Source organism: Pristiophorus japonicus, chromosome 1 (assembly GCF_044704955.1).
Source record: "Pristiophorus japonicus isolate sPriJap1 chromosome 1, sPriJap1.hap1, whole genome shotgun sequence".
Lineage (NCBI taxonomy): Eukaryota > Metazoa > Chordata > Chondrichthyes > Pristiophoridae > Pristiophorus > Pristiophorus japonicus.
In genome coordinates this window covers 329,705,131-329,727,744 of record NC_091977.1, presented here as the reverse complement: position 1 = coordinate 329,727,744, position 22,614 = coordinate 329,705,131, and the positions used below count along the sequence as shown (strand labels likewise).

General features: G+C 48.4%; 1 protein-coding gene across 1 annotated transcript in view; it reads right to left on the bottom strand.

Moving 5' to 3' along the window:
* The window catches only part of pkhd1l1.1 (PKHD1 like 1, tandem duplicate 1), a 402,260-nt gene extending 379,965 nt beyond the window's left edge, over positions 1-22,295 (bottom strand). The window contains exon 1 of the mRNA XM_070881087.1: positions 22,021-22,295. Within this exon, the coding sequence (XP_070737188.1) occupies positions 22,021-22,295 (275 nt within the window). The remainder of the gene's footprint in view (positions 1-22,020) is intronic.
* Positions 22,296-22,614: the final 319 nt, after the last annotated feature.

The window sequence follows — 22,614 nt, the reverse complement described above, 5'->3', positions numbered from 1 at the left end:
CCATCTAGTGGTCCTCCGGTCATTCCCGCCTCCACTCTGGAGGTACCGGCCCCAAGCACCTTGCCACAGGGCACACCATTTATCTCCAGGACGGCGCTGACCTCACGGAGGCCTCGTGGACGTGGCAGGTCTGTTCCACGAGCGCCACATGAGAGCGGAAAGATACAGTTATCCAGGAGGATTGTAGACATTGGTGACCAGCACATCAAAACATTGGGGGGGCATATCCCGACAGCTGGCCACCATGACTGAGTATATTCCGCGGATGGATGCAATAGCCAGGAACACTGCTGGCACAGGCCTCCCAGTGGTCCCAGAGCGCGGCACTCCACCCCTAGGTTCCGCACCACCACTGCAAACGACAGATGAGAGGAAGGACCAAGATCCTGCTTCTGCTTCAGAGAATGTTGCCCTTTTGGCACCCCCTGCTCCCATACTCGTGCAACCAATGCATCTGCCTTAATCCTCCCTAATGTGGCACCGCCTGAGGAGCTCCTCAGCCAGGCACCGTGGAGCGAGGAGGGGAAGGGGTAGGGGTGGGGAGAAGAAGGGGAGGGGGGAAGGAAAGTGAGGTGCATGTCTGAAGGTGATGGCTGTGTTATATCTCCATCTGGGTGTATGCAATTTGTTGTAATGTATGGGGGGAGGGGGCCACCCTCCTGCTTTGCTTTTGTATTCTGTGTTGCTGGACATGTTGAACATTTGATTGATGTCAATGGTGGAAAATGTGGGGTGTGAGCAGGGTTTGGGTGTTATTGCCTGTGATATTTATGATTTCAGACCAATGTTGGTATAACATTTTTTTTATTGAACATAACTTTGTAACGCATTGTCTCAGCTAGCTGGACCATTACACACTGGTGATTCCTTAACAGGAAAGGGCTAAATACAATTTAACTTCAATCAACGTAAACTTTAACTGGCATCAAGGTGATGGGCACCACTGATGTCTGAGCTGCACACACACAGCAGTGTGTCAGCATTGTCACTCACATCTACGTTCTTTCAGGCAAATCATTTAGATATCAGCTCCTCACGTAAGAGTCTTGCAGCTATGTAGCCACCACGGGCCCTTTCCTGCGGTCTGGAGGGGGTCGTGGGCATGGTTGCATAGCCAGCCTGATTGTCTGGCCCTAGGTCAGCGTCCAGTCCCTCGTCGTCCTCTTCCTCTCTCTCCTGAGGTGGAGCATCAGTCCCTTCTGGCAATTCTTGGCCCCTCCTGATAGCCAGATTGTGCAGCATGGAGCACACGACCACAAATTTACCTATTGCTCAGGGTTATATTGTAGTTCTCCCCCTGAATGGTCCAGACATCTGAAGCGCTGCTTAAGCACAGTTATTGTTTTCTGGATCACGTTGCGTGTGTCTCTGTGGCTCTGGTTGTATCACTTTTCGGCCTCGGTGTGGGCGTCACGCAGGGGGGTCATCAGCCAGGTGGCTAGGCCATATCGGTTATCACCAAACATCCAGCATTGTCCTTGTGGCTGACTCTTAAAGATGTCTGAGACAGCGCTCTCACATAGGATGTGAGGCTCATTGAAGGTGCCCGGACATTTGGCATTCATTGCCAGTATGATCTGGTTGTGGTCGACAACTAGTTGGACCTTCGGGGAGTGAAATCCTTTGCTGTTGCGAAAAAGCTCTGGGTCCTGAGAAGGTGCCCGCATGGCGATGTGAGAGCACTGTATAGCTCCCTGCACCCTGGGGAACTTAGCAATGTGGTAGAATGCTCCAGCCCTGTCAGTCTGAGCCTCCGTGGTCATGGGGAAGCTGATAAAGTCCATCCTTCTCACGTACAGGGCCTCCATGACCTGTCTAATGCAGCGATGGGTGGCATGATGTAACAGAGGGCAAATCTCGACCACAGAGGCCCGAAAGGAACCGGACACATAGAAAGACAGTGCCGCAGTGACCTTGACCTCGACCGACACTGATGTCCTGATGGCAGGCTGCATAGGTAGCCTGATGAGCTCACATATTTCAGTGATCACCACCTTGTGGAAGCGCAGTCTCCGAAGGCAGGTGTGGTCGGAGATGTGGAGGTAAGACCTCTTTTCCTTATACGTGTGGGGTGTTTATGGTCTGGCCCTCCTCCTCATTCTTGCACATCTTAAATTGGGCACATAATGATGTGCATTAGACATTGAGCTATCTGCACTCTGCAGCATCTGCGTATTAATCGATGCAGGCTGAGAAATGGCTGGCTCCATTGCAATGAAAGTGTAATAGCGATTGATCAGAAGCAATGATTTCCTCACTAAAATATACCTAGAGTAAACCCCTAATAGTCCAGAGTCTGAAAGTATGTCTGTTGAGATGGTCACTTCACCTGAGAAGAACTCCAGAGTCAATGCAAACTCCCCCGAAGTTGAAGCTGCCTTTTGAATGAAGCGACCTGCGATTTTAAAAATGCCAGCCACATCGCTGGCGTTAGTTCAGAACAGTTCCACTTTTTCTGGGCGTTTTTTTGGGCGAGCGATATTGTGGGCGATATGTGTGCGAGGTCGTGAAAGTGACAGTGGCCGATCTCCTGGGCGTTAGTTTCGCCAAATGTGCTCTTTACGACAAAAAAAATTGGGCGGGCGGTATTATTGAATCTCAGCGTTAATTCCGTGTGGAAAGTAATGCCGGGTGATATTACGGCGTTGATTTCGCCCATTCTGATGATTCCGCCCAAAAAAAGTGGGCGGGCGGTATTATTTTTTCTTGGCGTTAAGCTCATGGAGAAAATAACGCTCGCTGAAAAATGTCCGTCAGTTTCCATTTTGTGGCTAAATGGGCGATATATGGGCATTATACATCATTTCAGTGCTAAAATGTGCGTTAAGTGGGCATTAAACATGCAAAAAAAAGTGGAGGTTCTAGCCCCAGGACTGGTTTGATGAGAATGACCGGGAGATCCAGGAGCTAATAAACTGCCAGTGCAGGATATTTCTGAACTTAAAGCAACAATCCAACTCAGGAGCAGCAAAGCAGCTCTACAGACGTCTGAAAGCCGACGTCCAACAAAAAACCCGTGACCTAAAGAATAGATGGTGGATGGAGAAAGCACAGGAGATTCAGCAGCTGGCAGACAGCATGACATGCGAGGATTCTTCATCGCAGTCAGGTCCACCTATGGCCCAAACACACAAGGCCCCACCCCACTGCTGGCCAAGAATGGGGAGATGCTCATCAAGGACACCGAGGCAGTCAGGGCCCGCTGGAAGGAGCACTTCGAAGATCTCCTTAATCGAGGCTCTGCCTTTGACACAAGTGTCTTCGACTTCATCCCGCAGCATGCTACCCGCCACCATCTCAGCAAAACCCCAGCCCCGCACAAGGTAGAAAAGGCCATCCATCAGCTCAAGAACAACAAGGCATCAGGAGCAGATGGAATCCCTGCTGAGGCACTAAAGTATGGCGGAGAGGCACTATTGGCTTGAATGCATGACCTTATCTCTCTCATCTGGAGATGTCACAGATGCCGTAATCGTGACTATCTTTTAAAAAAGGTGACAAGTCCGACTGCGGCAACTACAGAGGAATCTCCCTGTTGTCGGCCACTGGGAAAGTCATCGCTAGAATCCTCCTCAACCGTCTTCTCCCTGTGGCTGAGGAGCTCCTCCCAGAGTCACACTGCGGATTCCGTCCACTACGGGGTACAAAGGACATGATCTTCACCGCACGACAACTGCAAGAGAAATGCAGGGAACAGCACCAACCCTTGTACATGGCCTTCTTTGACCTCACAAAGGCCTTTGACATTGTTTCCCATGAGGGACTATGGAGCGTCCTCCTCCGTTTCGGATGCCTCCAAAAGTTCGTCACCATCCTCCGCCTGCCCCGTTTGTCGCCATCCTACGCCTGCTCCACGACGACATGCAAGCCGTGATCCTGACCAATGGATCCACCACAGACCCAATCCACGTCCGGACCGGGGTCAAGCAGGGCTGCGTCATTGCGCCAACGCTGTTCTCGATCTTCCTTGCTGCAATGCTCCAACTCACGCTCAACAAGCTCCCCGCTGGAGTGGAACTAAACTATCGAACCAGTGGGAACCTGTTCAACCTTCGTCGCTTCCAGGCTAGATCCAAGGTCATCCCATTCTCTGTCATCGAACTACAGTAGGTGAACGACGCTTGCATCTGCGCATTTTCAGAGGCTGAACTCCAAGCCATCATCAACATCTTCACCGAGACGTACAAAAGGCATCAGGAGCAGATGGAACCTCATAGAAACGTTTAAAATTCTGACGGGTTTAGACAGGTTAGATGCAGGAAGAATGTTCCCAATGTTGGGGAAGTCCAGAACCAGGGGTCACAGTCTGAGGATAAGGGGTAAGCCATTTAGGACCGAGATGAGGAGAAACTTCTTCACCCAGAGAGTGGTGAACCTGTGGAATTCTCTACCACAGAAAGTAGTTGAGGCCAAATCACTAAATATATTCAAAAGGGAGTTAGATGAAGTCCTTACTACTCGGGGGATCAAGGGTTATGGCGAGAAAGCAGGAAGGGGGTACTGAAGTTTCATGTTCAGCCATGAACTCATTGAATGGCGGTGCAGCTAGAAGGGCTGAATGGCCTGCTCCTGCACCTATTTTCTATGTTTCTATGTTTCTATGTTTCTAAAACATGGGCCTTACACTAAACATCAAAGGTCCTCCAGCAACCTGACCCCATCACACAACACTGCCTTCCAGTCAGCAAAATCCATGGCGTGGCCTTGGACAACGTGGACTACCTTCCATACCTTGGGAGCCTACTATCAGCAAGGGCAGACATCGACGACGAGGTCCAACACCATCTCCAGTGCGCCAGCGCAGCCTTCAGTCACCTGAGGAAGAGAGTGTTCGAAGATCAGGCCCTCAAATCTGACACCAAGCTTGCTGTAGTGATACCTGCCATCCTTTATGGCTCAGAGACGTGGACCATATACAACAGACCCCTCAAATCGCTGGAGAACTACCACCAACGATGTCTCCACAAGATCCTGCAAATCCCCTGGGAGGATAGACGCACCAACGTCAGTGTTTTCGATCAGGCCAAGATCCCCAGCATCGAAGCAGTGGACCACACTCGACCAGCTCCGTTGGGCGGGCTACATTGTTCGCATGGCCGACACAAGACTCCCAAAGCAAGTGCTCTACGCCGAACTCCTCCATGGCAGACGAGCCCCAGCTGGGCAGAGGAAACGTTTCAAAGACACCCTCAAAGCCTCCTTGATAAAGTGCAACATCCCCACCGACACCTGAGAATCCCTGGCCAAACACCGCCCTAAGTGAAGGAAGAGCATCCGGGAGGGCGCTTAGCATCTCGAGACTTGTCGCCGAGAGCATGCAGAAAACAAGCGCAGGCAGCAGAAGGAGCATACGGCAAACCAGATTCCCCACCCACCCTTTCCTTCAACAACTGTCTGTCCCACCTGTGACAGAGACTGTAATTCCCGTATTGGACTGTACAGTCAGCTGAGAATTCACTTTTAGAGTGGAGGCACGTCTTCCTCAATTTTGAGGGACTGCCTGTGATGATGATGATGACTTTAACACTACCTCTAAAAATTCAATTAGGTTCATCAGACATGACCTACCCTTTACAAATCCATCTTGGCTCTCTCCAATCAGCTCAAATTTCTGTAAGTGCTCAGTCACTCTGTCATTAATTATAGATGCCAATAATTTCCGCACAACAAATGCTAGACTAACAGGTCTATAATTTCTTGATTTCTCTCTCTTCCACCCTCCTTAAAGAATGGAGTTACATTTGCAATTTTCCAATCCAAAGGGACATCTCTAAGGGATGATGTTAAACCGAGGCCTGTCTGCCCTCTTAGGTGGACATAAAAGATCCCATGGCGCTATTTCGAAGAAGAGTAGGGACGTTCTCCCTGGGCCAACATTTATCCCGTAACCAAAATCACTAAAACAGATTATTTGGTCATTATCACATGATCTCCTGTCGCAAACATGGTCTCCTGTCGCTAATGCAAGCACGCCCACTTCCTGCGTGCGCATATACAGTACAACCGGGGCTGGTTCAGCCATTTCAGATTTTGAATTTGATGATGGAGGAGGACGATTGCAGACAGCGTGCCAGGCGATTCAGCCACGAGGCTAATGAAGCTCTAGTGGGGGCTGTGGAACAGAGATGGCAGGACTTGCATCTTCGGGGTGGTTCTACACCACTGCCATCCATGTTTAAGAGGATTTGGAGAGAAATAGCTAAGAAGGTCTCTGCTCGGACACTGTGGTGAGGACTGGCACACAGTGCCGAAAGAAATTTAACGATCTCATCAGGGTCGTCAGAGTGAGTACCATTTTCATTCATGCACTCCTTCATTACTTTAAGGATAAATCTAACACACTATTTGTTCTCATGCTGTTGGTGCCTCTCAGCACTCTGTGGGTTGCCTCCTAAAATGCATGACACATAGGTAGACTTAGTTCGCCACCCTATTTGCCATGAATGATCTTTACACATTATTGAGATTGCTTTCTGAGATCTCATAAGATGGCTCCCCACTTCGATGTCCTCTTGATGAACCACATGCAACTTCCAAGGCCATTAAACAGAGGACTGTATTACATTCAGACAGTATGGTATAAGTGCTTTGGTGGCTATCTGTGCCATGAGCAGATGGACCCTCTTGTACCCAATCTCATTTTCATCTTTGCAGGCAAAGAAGTCTCATAATCGGCCCGAGCAGGTGCGGACAGGCAGCGGTCCGCCTCAGACCCTGCCACTCACTGACATTGAGGAGAGAGTGGCAGGCCTCACCGGTGTCACTGATCCGGCAGCTGCTACTGGGGCCGCTGAACCCCGCTCAGATCATAGGCAAGCGAGGATGACTTGCTTCCACAAGAGTTCACAGATGTTTCAATGAAGGACCCGATGTTCCAGTCCCGAACTCCAGTTGAGGGGGTGGAAGATGCCGGTGCGTGAATTTTTTTAACGTGTGGTGACCGTTGCACATCAACCACCACACGGGCTCAACAGAGCTAAGCCTTTATCCAGTGGCTGAACCAGGATGACTGGAGACCTGCTCTGCTGCATGGACTGAGTGCGCACACATATCTCAGTGTGGGCAGGTCCGTGCTGCCCCTGGGCCCTCGGCTCCTCTGGGCCCCGCACCCTCATTCGCCCAGCTTCACCCACAATGTTTCAGGGCCCGGCGCTCCAGCTCTATTTATAGCCCCGACCTGCGGTGGTATTCTCACACAGGTTGGGGCAGCCTGTGGCCCACTCAGATACTGAGGGTAAGCCCTGCACACTCATTGGGCTGGGTTGGGGTAATGACCTACAGTGTCTCTGGACTAGATATATTGGAGTAACGGCAGTCCATCAAATGAGCCTGTGCTATGTGACCTTCCTCATGTCACCCTGCCCTCTCCCCAACTGCGAACCACTCGTCTTTTGCTTTCTACTTCCAGATGACCAGACACAGGCGCCGCATCCCTCGAGGGACCCCTCCATGTCAGGCCATCATCTGGAGGAGGAGGAAGAGGAGGATACCGATGAGCCGACTCTGGTGTAGCATCAATCCTGCTCCACTAACAGCACTCAACTCCTCTGAGGAGGAAGTGACGTTCTCGTGGTTTCAAGGAATCCAAGGCTCCTGGGACCAGTGGCGTGCAGCAATGCAGTGCTGGGGTGGTCCAGGCATCGTAAGCGCTGCTTAAGCACACCAATTGTCTGTTCGAAGGTGTTGCGCGTGGCTGCATAGCTGTCATTATAGCGATGCTCGGCTTCTGTCTGAGGGTTCCAGAGCGGGGTGATGAGCCAGGTGGCGAGGCCGTAACCTTTATCCCCGAGCATCCAGCTCTGGCCTTGTGGTTGATGCTGGAACATGCGTGAGATACTGCTTTCACACAAGATGAAAGCATCATGGATGCTCCCTGGATATTGGACATTGACTGCCATGAAGCGCTGACTATTGTTATGGTCAGAATAACTCCACAAGACTGTATGATGTAAGCTCAAACTGATGTGACCTTGGTCTCTTTACTCAAACTCCAGAGTGAAAAAGCAGCATGGCAGACAACCTTTTATACTTGCTTGCAGGAGGTGTGCAGGTGACCCTTGTGTCTCCAACAGGTTTGCCCCCTGCTGGCAAGTTTTACACTATTGCATATTTTACATACATAACATCACTCCCCCCTCAAAGTCTTAGATACAAGTTATTTACAAGTTGAGGCGATCAGGGGCTCTGCGTTCCCAGGTTGATCGCCTGAGTTGAAGTCCTGGCATGGGTGAGTTGGTTGGATCATTGCTGCACTGCGGTGTGGCTGGTCTGATCAGACTGTCGGGCATGGTGGGTTCATCCTTGTGATTGACAGCAAGATCGATTGCTGGTTGGGTGTGTGTTGATGGATCAATGATGGTAATGTTCTCTTCAAACTGTTCTTGGTTGTCAGTTTGGTCTGATCCAAAAGCTTTCTGCACGTTTGTCCATTCAGAAGTTTGACAATGAACGCTCTACTCCCCTCCTTGGCTAAAACAGTGCCAGCAACCCATTTGCGACCATGACCGTAATTAAAAACAAATACAGGGTCATTAACCTCAATGTCACGTGATACAGCCGCGCGATCGTGGTACATGTTATGCCGGTGACGCCGGGTTTCTACATGATCATTGAGATCCGGGTGGACTACGGAGAGCCTGGTTTTGAGTGCTCTCTTCATTAACAATTCTGCAGGGGGAACCCCGGTAAGTGAGTGGGGTCGTGTGCAGTAGCTGAGCAGAACCCGAGATAATCGGGTCTGCAGGAAACCGTCGGTCACGCGTTTCAAGCTCTGCTTGATAGTTTGGACTGCCCATTTCTCTTGACCGTTGGATGTGGGGTTAAACGGGGCAGATCTGACATATTTGATGCCATTGCGGGTCATGAACTCGTTGAATTCCGAGCTGGTGAAACATGGTCCATTGTCACTAAAAAGGACGTCGGGCAAACCATGGATGATGAACATGGCCCGGAGGCTTTCAATGGTGGCAGTGGATATACATGATGACATTATTACACATTCAATCCATTTAGAGTAAACATCCACTGCTACGAGGAACATCTTTCCTAGAAAGGGGCCAGTGAAATCTACGTTGACCCTGGACCACGGTTTGGAGGCCTGTGACCACAGACTCAGTGGGCCTCCCTTGGTGCATTGCTCAACTGTGAGCAAGTGTTACATTGGTGTACGCATGACTCCAATTCTAAGTCAATGAAGGGCCACCAAACGTGCGACCTGGCGATAGCCTTCATCATGACTATGCCTGGGTGGGTACTGTGTAGGTCATGTATAAATGTTTCCCTGCCTTTTTTTGGCAAAAGCACACGATTCCCTCATAGGAGACAATGCGATTGGATGGACATTTCATCCTTGCGTCGGTAAAATGGCTTAATTTCGTCTTGCATTTCCCTGGGAACAGCCGACCAGCTCCCATTAAGGAGCAATTTTTTATTAGTGATAGCACAGTGTCATGTATTCAACCAACATTGTAACCCATGTATAATCTGACCTAAGTTGTACAATGTGAGAACAATGACCACTAGGTGGTGAACTTGTGGGAGACACTCCTAACCTGGACCTTCAGGTATAAAAGTGGAAGCTCCATCCACTTCCATCACTTGAGTGCTAAGGAATAAAGGACAGGTCACAGACTGACCTTCTCTCAAGCATGGGCCTCGTGTGCATTACTGTATATACTGTATAGTAAGGACGTATCAATGGCGACGAGAAACTGAGATTTAAACCACGCAAGCATGGCCACTAGCAGAACAGATGAGAGGTACTGTGCTAAGGAATGATTGGGACAGAGATTCAACATTGTTAAAGCAGCACACAGTTCTCCAGGCAGACAACGGCAATCGGGCATGCCCCAACATGTAGTTGAACACAGAGGGAGAGTCGACAGAGACAATGGCAAGCTGAACAGCGATTCACGCCATTGCAAGGGACAATGCGGCCAGTGATGGGGCCATCAACACCTGTTAATGGCGCACTCAAGGACAGTCACAGGGGCAGTCAGGGACGATCGACTGGCAAGGGACCTTTTGTTTCCAACAACAGCTTATGTTGGAGGCGTGGAGGCACACACTCAGCCAGAGTTTGCAGAGATGAGCAAAATACCTGCATAAATTGCAGAAATGAACGCTGGGTGAAATCGCTGGAAGCTGAAGTTCAGCGAGTTCATGTGGAGCACGTAGACAGTTCATACACCAGGACGCCACCGATAATGATGAAAGTGCTCCTCAATGGCATCCCAGTATCAATGGAGCTAGACACGGGGGCCAGCCAGTCCCTGATGGGTATCAAACAGTTCGAAAAGTTGTGGCCGTCCAAGGCCAGGAGGCCAAAATTATCGCAGATTGACGCACAGCTACGAACTTACACAAAGCAGATCATCCCGGTGCTAGACAGCGCCACGGTAGTCGTGACCCACAAAGATTCGGAGAACAGGTTGCCACTCTGGGTTGTCCCGGGGGACGGTCCCGCACTACTGGGGAGGAGTTGGCTTGCTGTCATGAACTGGAAATGGGGCGATGTCAATGCAATTTCCTCTGTGGAGCAAGTATCATGCTCACAGATCCTGGACAAATTTGACTCATTATTTCAACCCGGCATTGGCACTTTCATGGGGGCCAAGGTAGTGATTCACATAAACCCGACGCCAGGCCAGTACACCACAAGGCCAGAGCGGTGCCGTACATGATGCGGGAAAAGATAGAAGGCGAATTGGACCGCCTACTGAGGGAAGGCATCATCTCGCCAGTCGGATTTAGTGATTGGGCGAGCTCGATTGTGCCGGTGCTCAAGGCGGATGGGTCGGTCAGGATATGTGGTGATTACAAGGCCACCATCAAGCGGGTGTTACTCCAAGACCAGTACCCGCTACCGAGAGTGGAGGACCTCTTTGCGATGCTATCCGGTGGCAAACTTTTTTCAAAATTGGACCTGACCTCAGCTTACATGACCCACGAGCTGGCGAGTGAGTCGAAGAAACTGACCACCATCACGACACACAAGGGGTTGTTTGAGTACAACAGATGTCCGTTCGGGATTCGCTCGGCCGCCGCGATCTTCCAACGAAATATGGAAAGCCTCCTCAAGTCAATTCCAGGGACAGTGGTTTTTCAGGATGACATCCTCATCACGGGTTACGATACTGAAGAACACCTCCACAACCTGGAGGAGGTGCTACACAGACGGGACTGGGTAGGGCTGCGACTGAAAAAGGCGAAGTGCGACTTCCTAGCTCCAGAGGTAGAATTCCTGGGGATGAGGGTAACAGCAGACGGGATCAGCCCTACTGCGTCCAAGACGGACCAGAGAGCACCCAGACCCCGTAACACGACGGAGCTGTGTTCATTTCTGGGGCTCCTGAACTATTTTGGGAACTTTCTTCCCAAATTGAGCAAAGGTCACGATTGGGTCTGGTGGGACAGCCAGGAAAGGGATTTTAATAGAGCACGCAATTTGTTATGTTCCAACAATTTGTTAACACTATATGACCCATGTAAGAAACTTGTGTTAACGTGCGATGCGTCGTCCTATGGTGTGTGTTGCAGCATGTCAATGCCAAGGGTCAGTTACAGCTGGTAGCTTATGCCTCCAGAAGTCTGTCCCAGGCAGAAAGGAGCTACAGGATGGTAGAAAAGGAGGCGCTCGCATGTGTATATGCGGTAAAGAAAATGCACCAGTACCTATTTGGCAGGAAATTTGAGCTGAAGACAAATCACAAACCCCTAACATCCCTTTTGGCTGACAACAAGGCCATAAATTCAAACGCATCAGCCCGCATACAGAGGTGGGCACTCACGTTAGCCGCCTATGACTATACAATTCGGCATAGACCGGGCACCGAAAACTGCGCCGATGCACTCAGTAGGCTCCCACTAGCCACCACTGAGGGGGCTACCGAGCCTGCTGCTGAGATGGTCATGGCTGTTGAAGCTTTCGGAAGCGAAGGCTCACCCGTGACAGCCTGTTAGATTAAAGTCTGGACAAATAGAGATCCGCTATTGTCTCTAGTCAAGAAATGTGTCCTGAATGGGGACTGGGCAGCCACGTACAGGGCATGCCCTGAGGAATTTAAACCATTTCACAGGTGCAGGGATGAACTCTCGATTCAGGCCGATTGCCTACTGTGGGGAAACCGCGTAGTCATGCCCTAGATGGGCAGAGAGGTGTTCATCAGAGAACTCCACAATGAGCACCCGGGCATAGTCATGATGAAGGCAATTGCCAGGTCACACGTTTGGTGGCCAGGGATAGACGCAGATCTGGAACTTTGTGTTCGCAGGTGCAACACATGTCCCCAGCTGGACAATGCGCCAAGAGAAGCCCCCCTTAGCCCCTGGCCATGGCCCGCCAAGCCTTGGTCACGCATCCATGTGGACTACGCAGGCCCTTTTATGGGAAAAATGTTTTTGGTTGTAGTAGACGCCTACTCCAAATGGATCGAGTGTGACATTTTAAATTCAAGCACATCCTCTGCCACGGTAGAAAGTCTATGGGCAATGTTCGCCGTCCACGGGTCTACCGGATGTCTTGGTCAGCGACAATGGTCCGTGCTTCACAAGCACTGAATTCCACGACTTCATGGCAGCCAATGGAATTATCCATGTCAGAACGGCACAGTTCAAGCCGGCCTCAAATAGCCAGGCAAAACGAGCAGTGCAGATAATCAAACAGGGGATGCTCAGAATCCAAGGGGGTTCCCTACAAAGCCGCTTATCACGCTTCCTGTTGGCCTACAGATCCCGACCACACTCGCTCACAGGGGTTCCACCCGCAGAGCTGCTAATGAAAAGGACGCTCAAAACCCGGTTATTCCTTATACACCCCACCATGAAAGAAATTGTCAAGAGCAGGCGCCAGTCACAATATGACTACCATGACAGGAATGCGAGGGCGCGATGTATTGATGTAAATCACCCTGTTTCTGTCCTCAACTACGCTGCAGGGCCCAAATGGCTTGCAGGCACTGTGATTGCCAAAGACGAAAATAGGATTCTGGTAGTTAAACATACCAATGGACAAATCTGCCGCAAACACGTGGATCAAACAAAAAGGAGGTTCAGCAACCCCATAGAAGAAGCAGAGGAAGAACACGATGTAGAGTTCACTCCACCACAGGTGACCGAACACCGGAACCAAAGGGAGGAGAGCCCAGTCACTGTGGGCAGTCCGGATAGGCCTGATGCACCGCAAACAGCAGACACTCAGGCCAGCGCCCAACAACCAGAGCCACAACTCAGGTGCTCTACAAGAGAGCGTAAACCACCCGAGAGACTCAACCTGTGATCCCAATAAGACTTTGGGGGGGGAGGTGATGTCATGTATTCAACCAGCATTGTAACCCATGTATAATCTGATCTAAGTTGTACACTGTGAGAACAATGATCACTCGGTGGTGAACTTGTGGGCGGGTGGGACTAGCTGAAGTGCTCTTGCAGAGAGCTGGCATGGGCCGAATGGCCTCCTGTGCTCTAATCGTTCTGTAATTCTATGTCTCCTTATCTGAGACAACCCATCAGTGGAAAAGGTTTCTCTCAATCTACCCTATCAATTCCTTTCAAAATCTTAAAAACCTAGATCAAATAGTCCTTAACCTTCTGTATTCCAAGGAATACAAGCTTAATTTATGTAATCTCTCCTTATAATCTAACCCTTGGAGCCCTGGTAAAATTCTGGGGAATCTGCACTGCTCTCCTTCCAAGGCCATTATATTCCTTCCAAGGAGCAATGCCTAGATGTGGTCTAACCAGGGCTTTGTATAGTTGTAGCAAACTTATTGTTATATTCTTGCTCTTTAGTTATAAAGGCTAACATTCCATTAGTCTCTTTGATTATTTTTTGTACCTGACTACTATATTTTAGTGATCTGTGTACATAGACCTTTAAATCTCTTTGGCCTTCTACTGTTCCTAGTTTTCACCATTTAAAAAAAAATACTCAGATCTGTCCTCTTTTGGTCCAAAATAGGACCTCACTTGCCTGCGGTGAAATCCATCTGCCACAGCTTTGCCCACTCACTTAATCTATCAATGTCTCTTTGTAATTTTATGCTCCCGTCTACAGTACTTACAATACAGTTATCGGCAAACTTGGATATATGGCACTCTCTTGAGTTATCTTAAATCATTGATAAATATAGTGAATACTTGAAGCCCCAGCACAGATCTTTGTCGGTCACTAGTCGTCACTTCCAATTCGAGTACATGCCTATTATCCCTATTCTCTGTCTTCTGTCACCAAACTTTACTTACTGCGTATCCCCCTTCCCGATCTACCAGCTGCCCACGTACCCTGCCAGCACACAGGTTTTATATCTTAACCCCCTTAATGCCCAAGCATTGTACAAAATGTACAAATTATAATATACATATACAACTTACTGTACGGTGATAGGAGGTGAGGGCTCTGTATGGGATCATCTCTGTATCTGTTCTCATTGGTACAGCTTGAAGTAAATTAATTACTTTATATAACAAATTCCCTCAGAGTTTTAAAGTTTCATCTGAGTAACCTATTATAAAAACGCAATAAATAAATAAAAAAATTAATGAATAAATCCACCATTCGCCAATTTCTCCCACGCCCCCCGGGGTAAACATACCACAGTTTGGGAACCTCTGGCCTAACCAATCTCCTAACCAGATCAGTCATTTGCCTTCAATTCCATGCGCTAACAGTGTCTTATGTGGAACCTTATCGAATGCCTTCTGGGGGGTTGCTAATGTCACATCACTATTCAAGAAAGGGCAGATGGATAAACCAGGAAACTACAGGCCAGTCAGCCTAACATTGATGTTTGGGGAAGTTATTGGAAATCATTATCGGGAACAAAATAAACTTTCATTTGGAAAGGCATGGGTTAATCGGAGAGCCAGCGTGGATTTGTTAATGGTGTAAATTGTGTCTGATTAACTTGATTGAATTCTTTGATGAGGTAACAGAAAAGGTTGATCAAGGAAGTGCAGTATATGTTGTAAAAATTGACTTTCGGAAGGCATTCGACAAAATGTCACACAGAAGGCTTATTAAGAAGATAGTAGCCCATGGAATTGAGGGGAAAGTGATGGTATGAATACAACTTGGCTCAGTGACAGGAAGCAAAGGGTGGTGTGTTTTTTTTCAGACTAAGGTGGTTTGTAGTGATGTTCTCCAAGGGTCCGTTTTGGGTCCATTCCTCTTTGCAATTTTTATAAACTACCTAGACTCTTGGGGAGCAGCATTATAACGTTTACAGATTATACGAAACTTGGCAAAATAGTAGCTTATAATGAAGACGGGACTGGACAGGTTAGATGCGGGAAGAATGTTCCCGATGTTGGGGAAGTTAAGAACCAGGGGACACAGTCTTAGGATAAGGGGTAGGCCATTTAGGACTGAGATGAGGAGAAACTTCTTCACTCAGAGAGTTGTTAACCTGTGGCATTCCCTGCCGCAGAGAGTTGTTGATGCCAGTTCACTGGATATATTCAAGAGGGAGTTAGATATGGCCCTTATGGCTAAAGGGATCAAAGGATATGGAGAGAAAGCAGGAAAGGGGTACTGAGGTGAATGATCAGCCATGATCTTATTGAATGGTGGTGCAGGCTCGAAGGGCCGAATGGCCTACTCCTGCACCTATTTTCTATGTTTCTGAGACACTCCTAACCTGGACCTTCAGGTATAAAAGGGGAAGCTCCACCCACTTCCATCACTTGTGTGCTAAGGAATAAAGGACAGGTCACAAACTGACCTCTCAAGCATGGGCCTCGTGTGCATTTATACTGTATAGTAAGGACGTATCACACAGGGTCCTGGCTAGTCCAGGTCCTGATCTGGCGAGCCGTGATGGGTGACCCCTTGCTCTCAAAAGCATCCATTACAAGAAGCAAGTTTGCGGGTTGTGCTATTTTTACCCCGGTGGTGGGCAATGGTAGCTAACTGAGGGCATCATTGCTCTCAGTGCCTGGTCTGTGGCGGATTACATAGTCATACGTTAGTGCCCGTCTTTGGATGCGGGACGAAGCATTGGTGTTAATACCTTTGCTTTCTGAAAACAGCGAAGTGAATGGTTTGTGGTCGGTTTCGAGCTCGAACTGGAGTCCAAATAGGTATTGGTGCATTTTCTTAACCCCGTATACGCATGCTAATGCTTCTTTCTCAACCAAACTGTAGGCTCTTTCAGCCTTAGATAAACTTCTGGATGCATATGCAACCAATTACAATTTGCCTGTCACGTTGGCTTGCTGTAACACACAACCGACCCTGTACGAAGATGCATGACAAGCTAGTACTAAATGTTTACAGGGGTCGTACAATATAAGTAACTTGTTCGAACATAGCAGGTTTCTGGCCTTATCGTAGGCTGTCTCTTGAGATTTACCCTAAACCCAGTCGTCACCCTTACATAGCAATAAATGCAAAGTGCTCAACCCGGGTAGAAAGATACCAAAATAGCTGAGGAGTCCCAAGAACGAATGCAGCTCCGTCACATTCTGTGGTCTGGGTGCATTCTTGATGGCCTCCGTCTTAGAGTCTGTGGGTCTGATGCAGTCTGCCACAATCTTTCTCCCCAAAAATTCGACCTCTGGCGCCAGTAAAACACACAGAGCATTTCAGCCTGAGTCCCACTCTGTCCAGTCGCTTTAGAACCTCTTCCAGGTTGTGCAAGTGTTCAGTGGTGTCACGACCAGTGATCAGGATGTCGTCTTGAAACACAACAGTGCGCAGAACCGATTTCAGGAGATTCTCCATGTTCCTCTGGAAGATGACAGCAGCTGAGCGAATCCCAAAAGGGCATCTGTGGTATATGAACAGTCCTTTGTGTGTGTTGATGCACGTCAATCTTTTCGAAGATTCAGCCAGCTCCTGTGTCATGTAAGCAGAGGTTAGATCCAGCTTGATGAACGACTTCCCTCCTGCTAACATTGCGAACAGGTCCTCCGCTTTGGGTAGCAGGTACTGGTCCTGTTACGAGACTCGGTTGATCATTACTTTGTAGTTTCTGCAGATTCTGACTGTGCCATCGCTTTTCAACATGGTACAATTGGACTGGCCCAGTCGTTGAACTCGACTAGCGATATAATTCCCTCTCATTGAAGTCTGTCCAGTTCGATCTCGACTTTCTCCCGAGTCATATATGGAACTGCTTGGGCCTTGTGATGAACGGGCCTTGCATCAGGGACTAGATGGATCTGCACTTTGGCGCCTGTGAAGTTGCCGATGCCTGGCTCAAATAGCGACGGAAAATTGTTTAGCACTTGGGCCCTCGAGGCGTCATCCACCGAAGACAGCGCTTTGATGTCGTCCCAGTTCCATCGGATCTTTCCGAGCCAGCTTCTGCCGAACAGCATTGGGCCATCGCCTGAGGGTACAATTCATAGTGATAAATCATGCACAGCTCCATCGCACGCACTGCTAATGACTGGTATGAGCTCTTTGGTGTAAGTGCGCAGCTTTGTATGAAGCGGGCTTAGTTTTGGCCTTTGTGCCTTGTTGCCCCACAGTTTCTCAAAAGCCTTCTGGCTCATAATTGACTCACCCCCGTGTCCAATTGCATGAAAACTGGAATGCCGTTTAATTTGACTTTCAACATTATCGGAGGGCTTTTGGTGGTGAAGGTGTGTACTCCATACACTTCCTCTTCAGCCTCGGGTTGAGTTGCCTCTCTTACTCGTTCAGCGTGATCCGCACCGGATCAGTCATCTTCTGCCGACTCTGCCACGTGGTGAGTCGAAGCACATCTGCACATTCGCTGGAGGTGCCCCATTGTCCTGCAGTCTTTGCACACGTAGTGCTTGAATCGATATTGATGGGCTCGATGATCACCCCCGCAGCGCCAACATGGTGTTAATGGATTCGCATTCACGCCCCACAGCGGAATCTGAGTCATCCTAGGTCTGGCCTCTGCGGGCGTGTAGACCCTGCCATGTAAGGTTCTGCCTGCTGAAGGCGTTATTTTATGCACAGTAGATGCCGGTGATTTTCGATGCTGAAAAGATATTGGCTCAGTGTTATCATTTGTGGACATGAAAGCCTGGGCTATCGTGATGGCCTTGCTCAGAGCTAGGGTTTCGGCAGACAGCAGTTTGCGAAGAATGACCTCGTGGCCGATTTCAAGCACGAAAAAGTCCCACAACATTTTCCAACGAAATCTGGCATAGAATCACAGAAAATAGGTGCACCACCATTCAATAAGATCATGGCTGATCATTCACCTCAGTACCCCTTTCCTGCTTTCTCTCCATACCCCTTGATCCCTTTAGCCATCAGGGCCATATCTAACTCCCTCTTGAATATATCTAATGAACTGGCATCAACAACGCTCTGCGGTAGAGAATTCTAGAGGTTAACAACTCTCTGAGTGAAGAAGTTTCTCCTCATCTCCAGTCCTAAATGGCTTACCCCTTATCCTTAGACTGTGACCCCTGGTTCTGGACTTCCCCAACATCGGGAACATTCTTCCTGCATCTAACCTGTCCAGTCCTGTCAGAATTTTATATATTTCTATGAGATCCCCTCTCATTCTTCTAAGCTCCAGTAAATACAGGCCTAGTTGACCCAGTCTCTCCTCATATGTCAGGCCCGCCATCCTGGGAATCAGTCTGGTGAACCTTCGCTGCACTCCCTCAATAGCAAGAACATCCTTCCTCAGATTAGGAGACCAAAACTGAACACAATATTCCAGGTGGGGCCTCACCAAGGCCCTGTACAATTGCAGTAAGACTTCCCTGCTCCTATACTCAAATCTCCTCGCTATGAAAGCCAACATGCCATTTGCCTTCTTCAATGCCTGCTGTACCTGCATGCCAACTTTCAATGACTGATGAACCATGACACCCAGGTCTCGTTGCACCTCCCCTTTTCCTAATCTGCCACCATTCAGATAATATTCTGCCTTCATATTTTTGCCACCAAAGTGGATAATCTCACATTTATCCACATTATAGTGCATCTGCCATGCATTTTCCCACTCAACTCATCTGTCCAAATCATCCTGCAGCCTCTTAGCATCCTCTTCACAGCTCACACCACCACCCAGCTTAGTGTCGTCTGCAAACTTGGAGATATTACACTCAATTCCTTCATCTAAATCATTGATGTATATTGTAAATAGTTGGGGTCCTAGCACTGAGCCCTGCGGCACCCCACTAGTCACTGCCTGCCATTCTGAGAAGGACCCGTTCATCCCAACTCTCTGCTTCCTGTCTGCCAACCAGTTCTCTATCCATGTCAATACATCACTCCCAATACCATGTGCTTTAATTTTTCACACTAATCTCTTGTGTGGGACCTTGTCAAAACACTTTTGAAAGTCCAAATACACCACATCCACTGGTTCTCCCTTGTCTACTCTACTAGTTACATCCTCAAAAAATTCTAAAAGATTTGTCGAGCATGATTTCCCTTTACTAAATCCATGCTGACTTGGACCAATCTGGTCACTGCTTTCCAAATGTGCTGCTATTTCATCTTTAATAATTGATTCCAACACTTTCCCCACTACTGATGTCAGACTAACTGGTCTATAGTTCACTGTTTTCTCTCTACCTCCTTTTTTAAAAAGTGGTGTTACATTAACTACCCTCCAGTCCAAAGGAATTGATCCAGAGTCGATAAACTGTTGGAAAATGATCACCAATGCAACCGCTATTTCTAGTGTCACTTCCTTAAGTACTCTGGCATGCAGACTATCAGGCCCTGGGGATTTATTGGCCTTAAATCCCATTAATTTCCCTAACACAATTTCCTGACCAATAAGGATTTCCTTCAGTTCCTCCTTCTCGCTAGACCCTCGGTCCCCTAGTATTTCCAGAAAGTTATATGTGTCTTCCTTTGTGAAGACAGAACCAAAGTATTTATTCAATTGGTCAAATTCACCTGATTCTGACTGCAAGTGACCTACGTTTGTCTTCACTAATCTTTTTCTCTTCACATACCTATAGAAGCTTTTGCAGTCAGTTTTTATGTTCCCAGCAAGCTTCCTCTCATACTCTATTTTCACCCTACTAATTAAACCCTTTGTCCTCCTCTGCTGAATTCTAAATTTCTCACAGTCCTCAGGTTTGCTGCTTTTTCTGGCCAATTTATATACCTCTTCCTTGGATTTAACACTATCCCTAATTTCCCTTGTTAGCCATGGTTGAGCCACCTTCCCCATTTTGTTTTTACTGCAGACAGGGATGTACAATTGTTGAAGTTGATCCATGTGATCTTTAAATGTCTGCCATTGCCTATCCACCGTCAACCCTTTAAGTATCATTCCCCAGTCTATTCCAGCCAATTCATGTCTCATACCATTGCAATTACCCTTCCTTAAGTTCAGGACCCTAGTCTCTGAATTAACTGTGTCACTCTCCATCTTAGTAAAGAATTCTACCATATTATGGTCACTCTTCCCCAAGGAGCCTAGCAGAACAAGATTGCTAATTAGTCCTTTCTCGTTACACATCATCCAGTTTAGGATGGCCAGCCCTCTAGTTGGTTCCTCGACACATTGGTCTAGAAAACCATCCCTAATACACTCCAGGAAATCCTCCTCCACCATATTGCTACCAGTTTGCTTAACCCAATCTATATGTAAATTAAAGTCGCCCATGATAACTGCTGTACCTTTGTTGCACGCATGCCTAATTTGTTGTTTGATGCTGTCCCCAACCTCACTACTACTGTTTGGTGGTCTGTACACAACTCCTACTCGTGTTTTCTGCTCTTTGGTATTCCGTAGCTCTACCCATACAGATGCCACATCATCCAAGCTAATGTCCTTCCTTACTATTGCGTTAATTTCCTCTTTAACCAGCAACACTACCCTGCCTCCTTTTCCTTTCTGTCTATCCTTACTGAATGTTGAATACCCCTGGATGTTGAGTTCCCAGCCTTGGTCACCCTGGAGCCATGACTCCGTAATCCCAATTATATCATATTCGTTAATAGCTGCCTGCGCAGCTAATTAGTCCACCTTATTATGAATACTCGTCGCATTGAGGCACAGAGCCTTCAGGCTTGTCTTTTTAACTCTTTTTCTCTTTAGAATTTTGCTGTAATGTGGCCCTTTTTGATTTTTGCCTTGGGTTTCTCTGCCCTTCACTTTTACTTTTCTTCTTTCTATCTTTTGCTTCTGCTCCTATTTTGCCTCCCTCTGTCTCCCTGCATAGGTTCCCATCCCCCTGCCATATTTGTTTAACCCCTCCCCAACAGCACTAGCAAACAGTCCCCCGAGGACATTGGTTCCTGTCCTGCCCAGGTGCAGACTGTCCGGTTTGTACTGGTCCCACCTCCCCCAGAACCGGTTCCAATGTCCCAGGAATTTGAATCCCTCCCTTCTGCACCACTCCTCAAGCCACGTATTCATATTACCTATCCTGCCATTCCTACTCTGACTAGCACGTGGCACTGGTAGCAATCCTGAGATTACTACCTTCGAGGTCCTACTTTTTAATTTAACTCCTAGCTCCCTAAACTCAGCTTGTAGGACCTCATCCTGTTTTTTTTACCTATATCGTTGGTACCTATATGCACCACGACAGCTGGCTGTTCACCCTCCCTCTCCAGAATGCGCTGCAGCTGCTCCGAGACATCCTTGACCCTTGCATCAGGGAGGCAACATACCATCCTGGAGTCTCATTTGCGGCCGCAGAAACGCCTGTCTATTCCCCTTACAATCGAATCCCCTATCACTATCGCTCTCCCACTCTTTTTCCTGCCCTCCTGTGCAGCAGAGCGACCCCTGGTGCCATGGACTTGGCTGCTTCTGCCGTCCCCTGATGAGTCATCTCCCCCAACAGTACCCAAGGTGGTGTATCTCTTTTGGAGGGAGATGCCCGCAGGGGGCCCCTGCACTACCTTCCTTCCACTGCTGGTCACCCATTCCCTATCTGCCTGTGTAACCTTTACGAAGAATGACCTCATGGCCGATTCCAAGCACGATAAAGTCCCGCAACATTTCCCCCAAAAATCCGGCAAATTCGCACGGTCTCGCAAGGCATCTTAGGTCGGCGACATAGCTCACCACGTCCTGGCCCTCGGAGCGATGGTGCATGTAAAAGCGATACCTGGCCATTAAGATGCTCTCCTTCGGCTTGTGGTGTTCCCGAACCAGTGTACACAACTCTGCATATGCCTTGTCTGTTGGTTTCATCAGTGCTAGCAGATTTTTGATGAGGCCATTTATCGTGGACCCACAAACAATGAGGAGAATCGTCCTGCGGTTGATTGCGTTACTGTCCGTATCCAGCTCATTGGCCACGAAGTACTGGTCAAGACTCTCAATGAAGGTTTCCCAATCATCACCCTCAACAAATCTCTCAAGAATACCAATGGCAGCCATAACCATGTGAAAGTTCGTGATTTGTTACTCTTCGCCAATTGTTATGTTCAGAATAACTCCACAAGACTGTGTGCTGTAAACTCAAACTGATGTGACCTTAGTCTCTTTAATCAAACTCCAGAGTAAAGAAGCAGCATGGCAGACAACCTTTTATACTTGCTTGCACGAGGTATGCAGGTGACCCTTGGGTCTCCAACCGGTGTGCCCCCTGGTGGCAAGCCTTACACTATTACAAAGTTTACATACATAACAACTATGGTTGCAGACAATCTGTACGTTCAGGGAGTGGAACCCCTTTCACTTTCGGAAAACCTCTGCC